At 62.2% G+C, this 10902-nt stretch overlaps 1 protein-coding gene across 1 annotated transcript; it reads left to right on the forward strand.

Moving 5' to 3' along the window:
• The first annotated feature begins 1686 nt into the window (after window positions 1–1686).
• Window positions 1687–5704, forward strand: MIP (major intrinsic protein of lens fiber). The gene is made up of 4 exons (XM_050925571.1): window positions 1687–2058; window positions 4128–4292; window positions 4845–4925; window positions 5513–5704. Exons 1-4 carry the CDS (start codon window positions 1687–1689, stop codon window positions 5696–5698), a joined length of 804 nt encoding a protein of 267 aa, XP_050781528.1. The 3' UTR covers window positions 5699–5704.
• Window positions 5705–10902: the final 5198 nt, after the last annotated feature.

Genomic DNA, 10902 nt, shown 5'->3' on the forward strand with positions numbered 1-10902 from the left:
CCTGAACTAAAGCAGAGCAGCTGTGAGTGAGGGCAGGTTGCTTCCCATCTCCCCCAGGGTCCGAAAACTGAGGCCCAGCCGGGCGCTCAGTGGGTGCTGAGCAAAGCAAACCCATTATCCCTGCCGCTTGCAGGCCTGGCAGATTCTCGCCCGCCTGCCCAATGGCGCGGCCGCAGCTAATCCCCAGCAGCTTGGGGGAATTAGCTCCCGTTAAGCCAGCGCTGAGTAAACCTTCCTGGCAAACAACTGGGCCCATTGAATGGGCTGCAAAGTGCTGGAGAGACAAAATCCCAGGGAGGGAGAGCGAGCGGGGAGGGGTATAGCACGGGCCTGATCCTGCAGCCCCCAGGGGACTGATCCAGGGGGTGCTTTCAGATGGGAATGGGATTTGACCTCCGTGCCTCCAGCTCAGGGTGGGGATCCCGGCAGTGGCATGGGTTGGGCTCAGGCCTAACCCTGGCCCCTCCGCTCAGGGTAACCCCCATCACTCGGTTCCTTGCCAGAACCCCACCCTGACAATACTGAGGGCGCTGGGCATCTCAGGGGTGCGGAGAGCCCGCCCAGCTCACGCTAGCACAGAGGTCACCAGCACAGGGATCGCCAGGGCAGTCATGGGGGGTTTGACACCCAGGGCCAAGAGAAAAAAATCTTCCCAATTTGATCCCTGCCAGATGCTGATGTGGTGCCCCCAGACTGACGTGGGGCCGCAGGGTGCAAGGAGGGCAGGCCATACGAGGGGCAGGCAGCACTGCATGGGTGGGAGGAATGGGGGGTGTAGATGGGGAGTGAGCGGCACCAGCAGAGCTGGGGGGAGTCTGGCTGTGCCTGGGGGCTGGGGGCACTGGCTGAGCTGCATGGGGAGCCTGCCCCTACCCCCTGCCCCATGCCCCGGTCTGGGCAGCTGTTCTCCTGCTCTGGCAGCATTGCTGCCGGGTGGCCACAAGGAGCCAGCATGGCAGGAGACGGGGCCTGGCCCAGGGCTGAGTCTTTCTGGTGTCCTGAGGGGCTCGGATTCCCCGGGATGAGGCCAGCAGAACCCCCCCATGGTCTGGTGGTTCCCCAGAAATACCATGGAGGATCCATGCTGCTCCAGAGAACCCAGCCCCCCTCGGCCCATTACGGGCCCATAACACCCCCTTTGCCCGGCATCTACCTCCCCCTCCACTTTGCTGAGTCCCCAAGGGCTGGATGCCAGGGACAAAGAGTCCCTGATTTCCCCCACAGGATAGAAGAGGTGACTTGGAGGGCAGCTCTGTCCGTCCCTCCCAGACAGTCCTGCGCGGTGTCCTGAGCTCTGCCTGTTCTTTGGGTGGTGGGGAGTGGCTGAATCTGGGTTGGCGGGACAGGAGGCCTCTTCCTGGGGTGGGGGGCAGAGGAGGGGTCCCTGAAAGACGTTGCCACGGGGGTCACCCCCCCAACTCCCGCTACCCCCGAGTCCCTTCCACATCCTGTCCCTCCCTCTTGGCATCAGCCAGGGCGGGGGGGGGGAGCATTTATACAGCCAAGTGCGGCCCATCCCTGCTGCAGGCAATTAAGGGGTTAAGAGTCCCAGTCCCGAATCCCACCTCCTGGGCTGGACCAAGGGCCCCATATAAACCCCCCAGCCTGGGCGTCCCCCGTAGAAAGGAGCCGGAGCCGGCGGGGGCAGTGAGTTTGCAGGTGCCCGGCCCAACCTGCGCCCCCCCCATGCCCCCCGCCATGTGGGAGGTGCGCTCCCCCTCCTTCTGGAGGGCCGTCTTCGCCGAGTTCTTCGCCACCATGATCTACGTCTTCTTCGGGCTGGGGGCCTCGCTGCGCTGGGGGGTCGGGCCCCTCAACGTGCTGCAGGTGGCCCTGGCCTTCGGCCTGGCCGCGGCCACTCTGGTGCAGGTGCTGGGCCACGTCAGCGGGGCCCACATCAACCCGGCCGTCACCTTCGCCTTCCTGGTGGGCGCCCAGCTCTCCCTGCTCCGCGCCACCTTCTACATGGTGGCCCAGGTGCTGGGCGGGGTGGCCGGGGCGGCCGTGCTGTATGGGCTGACGCCGGCCGCCATCCGCGGCAACCTGGCACTCAACACGGTAACCTGGAGAGGACTGGGGGGTGCTGGGATGCCTCTTGGCAGGGGGGCTCAGGGGCCCCTGGGATGAGGGGGTTCAGCACTCCCATGGGGGGCAGGGTTGGACTGGGGTTGGACCAGGAGACAGGCTGGGAAAGGACCCCACAGTGGGGACAAGGGGGACCCCAGATCCTGGGGGGCAAGGGTCCTGTCCTCCCAATGCCCCCATGAAAAGATGGTTGGTTTATGGGGCTCCGACCCAACCCCCCGCCCCGTCTCCGGTGACACGGGGACCAGAGCAGTGAGTCGCTCTCCATGCTGGGCACAGCCGTCGTTCCCAACCCCGTCCGCACCTGGGGCTGCCTGCGCGAGCCATGGGCCCCGCGCGGGAGGAACGAGCACCCAGGCCCCTCCGTGCCATGTCGCCCCCCACAGCAGCCAATGCTGGAGTCTGTGAAAGGGCCTGTCCTAGGGGAAGGCAGCAGCATCAGGACTCCTGGGTCCCCTCCCTGGCTCGGGGAGGGCAGTGGGATGTAATGGCTAGAGCGGGGGGAAGAGCAGGGGCTAGGTGTCAGGACTCCTGGGTCCCCTCCCTAGCTCGGGAAGGTAAGCCTAGTGGTGAGGGTGGAGGAGTGGTTCGCAAGGCAGGGAGTGATTTGGGGGTCCCAGGGCAGGGTGAAGTGAGGGTCTGTGCTACAGGGCAGAAAGGATCCCTGAGGGCAGGGAGAGCTGCCTCCCAAAGCCGGCTTTGTGCCCCTGGGTTTATCTTCGCGGCCAGGAGAGACCCACCGGTCCCGTGCCGGGGCGTCCAGACAGACTGAGGGCTGCGCCAGGAGCTGAGCGCATGGGGCTTGGGCCCCCAAACCCAGCAGTGGGGTCACCGCAGCCATGCACAGGGAAACTGACAGGCAGGAAGACAGCAGAGTAACGCTGCCCCGATAGCTGGGCTGCCGTCACACCCATAGGGATCCCAAGCCCGGTGTCACAGGGCCTAGAGTCTCTCCTTACTCCAGAACAGCCAGGAGCCACGCTAGTGCCGCGACGGGGATGGAATCACGCCACTGTCCCTGTGCGCCTAAGTTTCCCCGGGAGCCAAACCCTTCCTCTTCTGCTCCCAGCGCCAGCAGTTGGAGCATGGACCTGCCTGCAGTTTTCAGCAGCTCCCCCGATAGATCTAGGAAAACAGCAGATCCCCGCTGATCAGACGCTGTTCCCACCCGGGGAGACTGCAAAGCGGCTCAGTCCCCCGGCCAGGGTGCACTGTGTCTGGCACCAGACAGAGCTGCTTATTCATGGCTGGGCGGGCGGTTGTGACTGCCTGGGAGAGTCCTGTCCTCCACTGACTTCATGTACAATTGTGTGGGTGTGTGTGAGAGGGAGAAAGACACTCCTATGCTGCCCTTTTCTGGATCTGCAGTGGAATTGCTCTGCCGTGCGTCCTAGCCCCTGTGCAGCTGACTGGTAGTGGAGATTCCCCTTAGCACCGCTGTGTCTCTGGGGAGCCCTGCGTGGCCCGTGGCATTCAGCGGGGTGGTGCCGGAGAAGTGGATTTGTCACTAGACCCTTCCCCCCCGACCAATGCCCCTCTAAAGGCTGGGCCGGTGTGGGCCTCTGGGAGCTATTTCCACCTACGGGGTCTGCGCCCCCCGGTGTCGCTGCAGGCTGTGGAGGGCCATAACAGCAACGCAGCCCCTGGCTCGATGTGCTCAGCTGAGGGGGTGGGGTGTGGATCTGATATTCCCAGCCCAGTGGCAGGCACCCTCTGCAGCCAGAGTCTCCAGCCCCGGGAGGGCGAGTCTGCTCAGCAGCGCCCCTTGCAGACTGGGGATTGCTGGGGGGCTGGAATCGCAGCCGGGGGGGGGCTGCTATCACCCCCTCTCCTAACAGGGTCTGCAGCTCTGGGACAGGGGGTGCAGGAAACCTGGCCAAGTGTGGGCTAAGGGAGTTGCTGCAGGGAGGGCCCGGTACTGGCCGGGGACATTCGATGGGGAGCTGGAAGCAGGGGTGACCCTGGGGAGGTTGCCCCCCAAGTGCTGGGATGGGTGCTGCTGATCCCATCTGAATCCCTCTCTCTGTGTGTCCCCACTGCAGATCCACCCCGGCGTGACCCTGGCCCAGGCCACCACTGTGGAGATCTTCCTGACGCTGCAGTTCGTCCTCTGCTTCTTCGCCACATACGACGAGCGGCACAACGGGCGTGTGGGCTCGGTGGCGTTGGCCATCGGCTTGTCCCTCGCCCTGGGACACCTCTTCGGGGTAATGCCTCGCAGGATCTCCCCGCCCGAGACCTGGGGCCCTGCTCCCTGGATAGGCGGGTCCTAGCAGGCTGGGCCCAGCCTGGGCTCATCCCAGGCGCTGGCTGCAGAGCGGAGACCCCCCCAATCCAGCCCTGGAGGGCTCCAGGCATTATGTAAATTTGCATATGGACGACCATGCCTGGTCGCCTTTGCATAAAACCTCCCCCGTCATCCACCGCCTCCCTATGGCTGGGGGGTCAGGGCAGGGGCTATGCTGGGTCTCCCTGGCAGCAGGGTCTCTGGGGTGCCAGACGCACCATACAGACCCCGGAGTGGGGGGTAGAAATGGCTGTGACTATCGAGAGGTGGGCTATAGCACTTCCCAGGGGCGGGGGGGGGGAGTCCTGGGCATAGCACCCAAAGTGACCTAACAAACCCTGCAGCAGGGGATCCCAACCCCCTCCCATGGGTGCTCTACCCCCCTGCCCCCACCCTTGGGCCAGCCAGCACTGTGGGATGGGCGGGGCTGGGATCTCGGGGGAACCTCACCTTCCTGCTGCCACTCTTGCAGATGTACTACACAGGAGCCGGCATGAACCCTGCGCGGTCCTTCGCCCCCGCCGCCATCACCCGCAACTTCTCCAACCACTGGGTAAGGAGGGGTGCGCAGCTCTCTGCAGCCACCTTGCTTTGGGACCACACCAGCCATCCCAAGATGTCCCATCCCCATTTCAGTGCTGGGTGGAATGATCCTTATATAAACAGCTGCCATGTCCCACCCCAGAGGTGGCTGCATTTCAGTGCTGGGTGGAATGATCCTTGTATAAACAGCTGCCATGTCCCTCCCCAGAGGGAGCTGCATTTCAGTGTGCTGTGCTGCCTCCTGCTGGATGGACTGAGAACAGCTCAGGCCTGTGTCTTGGGTCTCATCACTGCAGGTCAAGTGGCTTTTCAGAGTGATATGCTCTCCCCTAACTCCCACTGCCGTGAATTTCAGGGATGAAACAAGACTGGGAGATCCAAGGGGGCTGCTCCAGGGGGCAGGGGGCTACAGAGGAAGGGGGCAGAGAGAAATCTAGGGCAACAGGGAGGCTCCCACAGCAGCGGGGTCGGGGTGGGGGGTGTATGAAGGGACAGGAGATTGAAGCAGGGGGTGGCGGGGCAGGTTGTTCACGGATGGACGAATCCCCCGCCCATGGCTCTGCCTAACTCCCGTGCCCCTTGTGCCTCCTCCCCCAGGTGTACTGGGTCGGGCCCATCCTAGGGGCCACCCTGGCCGGCCTCCTCTACGACTTTGTCCTCTGCCCCCGCATGCGGGGCCTGGCCGAGCGGCTGGCCATCCTGAAAGGCGAGCAGGTGGCGGAAGGGCAGGCCCCCCCGGAGCCCCCCGAGGAGCCCATGGAGCTGAAAACGCAGGCGCTATAAAGAGGAGCCCGGGCAGCGCCCCCAGACACGCCGCGCCCCCGGGGCGGGGGCGGGGACGGAACCAGCGGCAAAGCCTGGCCCAGTATCCGGACTGTAGTTCTGACTGGCCGGTAGGAATCACAGCGGAGTGGAGACGGAAGGGACCGAATATGCTGTGCTCGCTTACGGACAGCGAGGGGGGGCCGGGGGACCCCGGGAGGGAGGGGATCCGGTATTCTTTGTTGTTGTTTTTTTTATTTAATTCTTTCTTCTTTTTTTTTTCTGCTGTGATAAAACCTTGGAAATAATTGTACTTGGTGCTGGGGACCCCCAGCCCCATGGAACTGCCCCCAGGCTCCAGAATTGCCCCCATGTGCGGGTGCTTTTGTGTGCGTGACCAGGGCAGGGGAAAGGAAAGGGTAAAGTAGATCTATGCCCCCCCAGCTTTCCCTTACCTGCCCCTCATGTGTCAATCCTGCCAGTGAATTGAATTCCCTCCCCCCAAAAAACACCTCTTTGGAGGCAGTATGCGCTAGTGGTTAGAGCAGGGGGGCGGGGAGTCTGGGTGTCAGGACTCCTGGGTTCTATTCCCAGCTGAGGAAGGGGAGTGGGGTCTACTGGGTTAATGTGGGGTGGGAGCTGGGAGTTCTCTCCCTGTCTCTGGCAGGGAGTGGTGTCTAGTGGTTAGAGCAGGGGGGGCTGGGAGCCGGGAATCCTGGGTCTCTCCCTGGCTCTGGCAGGGGAGTGGGGTCCAGTAGTTAGAGCAAGAGGGCTGGGAGTCATGACTCCTGGGTTCTATGCCCAGCTCTCTCGTTGCCCTTGGGCGAGTCAGGCCCCTCCCGTGCCTCAGTTTCCCCCTCTGTCAATGGGGATAAGAACACTGCTCTGCCTCCCAGGGTTGCGTTGGGAACCTTTGTTCAGCAGGGTGTCAGGAGGTGCCTTCAGGCTGAGCTTGGAGCCAGGGTCTGCGTAGGCCGAATCCCAACTCCGCCCCAACTCCGTTCTGCAGCCTTGGGCCAGTCGCTTTGCCCACCCCCCCTACTTCACTGTCCCTGCCTGTTAAGTGGGGACGATGCTGGGGGAGGAGGTGGGGTCAGTCCCTGCCGGTGGGGAGGGAAGGAGCTCAGACCCTGGCCTGCCAGAAGTGGTGTTAAAAGCACGCACTGCCCCTTTAAGTGATCAGCTGTGTGAACAGTTTGAGTTCTGTTCCCAGCTGAACCGCTATCTCATGGTGGGCCTGTCCCGCTCCCTTTCTGTGCCTCAGTTTCCCCAATCTGTAACTGGAGATTAAGGCTACGTCCCTACCTCACAGGGTGTGTGTCTGTAAAACCCTGACACCGAGGAAGGCCGCTAGCTCTGCAGGGGGACTGCCCCTCCCCACGCCGCCCACAGCCCCCTAGAGCAAACAGACCTTTTGCAGGGCCCTGTTTCCCAGCCCCGCTGATTCCCCCCAGCCGCCAGCCCCTACTCCAGCACTGCACGCGGCAGGAAACCTGCAGGAGACTGTTGCAGCGACAGGCCGAGGGGGGGAAGCAGATGTAATCTATTTTGGCTGGAGTAAAGCTTTTGACACAGTCCCACGTGATGTTTTCGTGAGCACCAAGGGGAGCAGTGGTCAAGATGAAACGACCATACAAAAGACAGACCCGGCCCCAGAGAGTCGTCATCAATGGCTCGCTGGGGGGGTGTAGCTAGGGGGTCCCGCCGGGGCCAGTGCTAGTCAATCATTTCATGAACGGCTTGGATAACGGGGCAGAGAGCGCCAAGCTGGGGGGCAGCAAGGGTGAGGTTGGGATTCAAACTGAGCTCGAGCCCTCGGAGGACTGGGCTGAGAACAAGATGAAATCCCACAAAGATGGGGGCAAAGGAGGAGAAATCGAGTGCTCGCCTACGGAAGGGGACTTGCTGGCTGGGCAGCTGTGGGGGTCGCAGGTTGAAGAGCCAGTGGCGGGATGCAGCTGTGGAAAAGGTGGCTGTCGCTAGGGCGTGTTAACGGGAGGTCGTCGTCCTGCTGCGCCCGGCCCTGGCCGGGGCGTGTGGACAAACTGGAGTGAGTCCAGGGAGAGCAGCAAAACTGATCCAAGGGTTAGAAACCCGGATGCATGAGGAAAGGTTCAAACTACAGGTTTGATCTGGAGAAAAGTCGACCGAAGGGGGGAGCTGGTACGTTTTTTTCAGGACTGTTCTGCCAAGCACAGGGATCTCCACGTGCACCAAAGTCAGGACAAGAAGCAAGGGGCTTAATCTGCGATTTAGGGCTGATAGTAGGAAAAGTTTTCCGACTCTCTGGAACCGGCTGGCAGGGAGGCTGGAGAATCCCCATCACTGGAGGCTTTTAAGCACAGATGGGACACGCATCTGTCTGGGCAGGTCTAGGGTCACTGGGCCCTGCCTCAGCACAGGGGCTGGAGAAGCCGGTTTCTTGCGTGCTTCATATACCTCCGTCTCCCCACACCCAGCCCCACTCGCTTTCCATGGGCGCCCGCCCCTGTACTTTGTCTTACCAGGTGTGGCTTTCAGCCCGCCCCAAACGGGCCCCGGGGCCCTGCTGGCTTTAATGCCCTCATGAGGTGCCCAAACCCCACCTGCCCCTAGAACCATGGCTGCAGCGCCCCTCAGTGGCAGAGAGGAGAGAGGGCACCGTTGGGATTCCTTAGGGAGAGACCCAGGGGTTCCCTCCCGGTGCCACCCTGCATGAGGCACTTCCCCTGGGGCAAAGCATTAGAACGAATTAGTTACGTTCACGGAAGAATGATCCATCAGTGGCTATTAACCAAGAACATCAGGGACGCAAACCCACATGCTCTGGGCGTCGGCTCTGACCGCCAGAAGCTGGGGCTGGCAGAGGAGGGATGGATCAGTTTAAATTGCCCTGTTCCGGTCACGCCCTCTGAAGTGGCTGGCACTGGGCATGGGCAGAGGCAGGACACTGGGCTGGATGGACCATTGCTCTGCCCCAGCGTGGCCGTGCCTAGAGCCTAAACGTGCGGCTGGATTGGATGCTTCACGCTGGGCCACGGGGCTGGGTCAGTGGGGAGCCAGAGGCCTTGGATCCGCGCTAGGGGCAGATTTATAAAGGGAAAATGGGCCTTTAAATTGCTGGCCCTAGAACACCCCCGTCCACCGTCCGTGAGGCTGGAACGAGCCTGGCATTGCGGGACTCAGGTCTCTCCAAGCCCTGGCCTGGCCGGCGCGTGGATCCTAGCGGAGGTGGAGCTGGATCCTGCTTTGACCGGAGTGAATCCAGAGTAGCTCCACTAAGCAACCGAGGGCAGAAATAGGTCTCCTGCGTCAATCAGCCCCTGCTGGAGTCGAGGCAGCCGGTAGTGTCTGCACCTGGGGCTCTGGAATTGGGGCTGCAATAGCATGGCTGGTGGGGGGTGGTCATCAGAGCCCCAAAGGGCTGCAGCTCCCTCCCTGCACAAGACTGGATGGAGGGGCGCTGGGTTTGAAACTAGACCCCTGCTCCAGGGCCACAAGCCCCAGGCAGATTGTCCTGCAGACTGTTGGAGCTGGGGTCCTGAAAGCCCTGCTAACCCCTCCCTCTCCATTAACCCCTACCGTGCCAGTCCCCAACTCCCAGCGCATCCCAAACTGGTGTGTGACGGTTTTGCACGCCCAGTTTTGCACAGGTCCAGACGCCGACACAAGGCGCAGGGCAGGGTGAGAATCGGGCCCAGGCATAAAGCGTGGAGAGGAGTTACACATGGGGAGGCGGGGGGTGTCTCCACTGGTGTGAGTGATGCACTGAAGGACTTGCCGCTGGCCCTCTTCCCCTCCCGACCCTCTGCCTGGCTTTGTGGGGGGGAGAGAGCAAGGGCGGGGCCGCATTTCATCCCAGGGCATCCCCGCCCCTCTACCCTGAGCTTCCTGAGCTAGAAGGGGCAGCACCGGGAATGCTCTGAGTATTTTTCATTCATTTTTCAGAATGAACAGAAAAACCTCCAAATCCAGGGAATAAAACTGCCGTGTGGAGAGGATGATACCCCACCCCCCTGCACTGGTCAAGCCACAGCCCAGGCTACTGGGGGTCCAGCTGTCCCCTCTCCTCTCATCACCTTCCCTTTGGGTTTTGCACCAGCAAAATGAAAGTTAGGTCCCTAAATACATTGGGCAATCTAGGCCTTAGCATCTCTGTGCCTCAATTTCACATCTGGGATAACAGCCCTGCCCCACTGTACAGGGGCATTTGCAATGACCGATGCTTAAAAGATACTATGGGCAGAGGCGGGGGGCCAGATACATACCATAGATAGCTACTGGGTACGCCTTGGGGAATTCGGTGTCACTGTGTGCGTGCAGAATTCACGTCCCCCTGCAGATTGCTTTGCTTCTCCGCAGAAAAATGCCTTTCTGACAAGGAAGCCGCAAGAGCAGTCATGCGCCCCTCCCCAGCAAAGCGAGCACATCTTTTTGGATGCCTGGAGCAGCTGGCAGAGAGGTCAATCACTGCAGGGAGGCAGGGCTGGGACCCCTGCTGGTGGCGCCTATCCTGCGCTGGGCTCAGCTGCTAGTCCTGGCTGGGCTGGGGGTGGACGGGACGACTTCTTCCCCTGCAAGCAGTGGTTGGGGTAGGTCAGATCCTCCCCCAGAAACCTCCCCCAGCTACAGAAAGCTCTGCACCCCTGCGCCTGCTTCCTGCCCCCATTGTTCCTCAGCTACGGGGGGAGAGGTCACCACACAGGGAGCACACCCTGTCTGCCCAGCCCTTGTGCATCCAGACCCCCATACCCAGATCCACCGCACCCAGAACCTCTGCCCCCACCGAGCCCCCTGCACCCAAACCCTCACCTCGCTGATCCTCACCCCCTCTGTACCCAGGCCCCCTCGCCGAGTCCCACACCCTGCATCCGGACCTCCATCCCTGCACCCAGACCACTCGCCACTGAGCCCCCTGCACTCAACCCCCCCCAGCGAGCCACCTCTGCACCTGCATCACCCAGACAAGCCTCCCATAACCAGACTCCCTACCTCACTGAGGCCCAACCAACTGCACCCAGATCTCCACCCCAAGTCTCACAACACCCGGACCCCTGCCGCTGAGCCCTCCACACCCAGACACCCCCCACCCCCGCTGAGCTCCAAACACCTTCACTTGGACCCCTTCACAGAGTCCCATTTCTCTTGCCCTGGAACCCTCCAATGAGCCCCTGTGCATCCAGATCCCCCAGCGCCCGCACCCAGATTGCCCCACCCAGAACCTTCTCACCCCACACCAAGCCCCT

Source organism: Gopherus flavomarginatus, chromosome 16 (assembly GCF_025201925.1).
Source record: "Gopherus flavomarginatus isolate rGopFla2 chromosome 16, rGopFla2.mat.asm, whole genome shotgun sequence".
NCBI classification, from domain to species: Eukaryota; Metazoa; Chordata; order Testudines; family Testudinidae; genus Gopherus; species Gopherus flavomarginatus.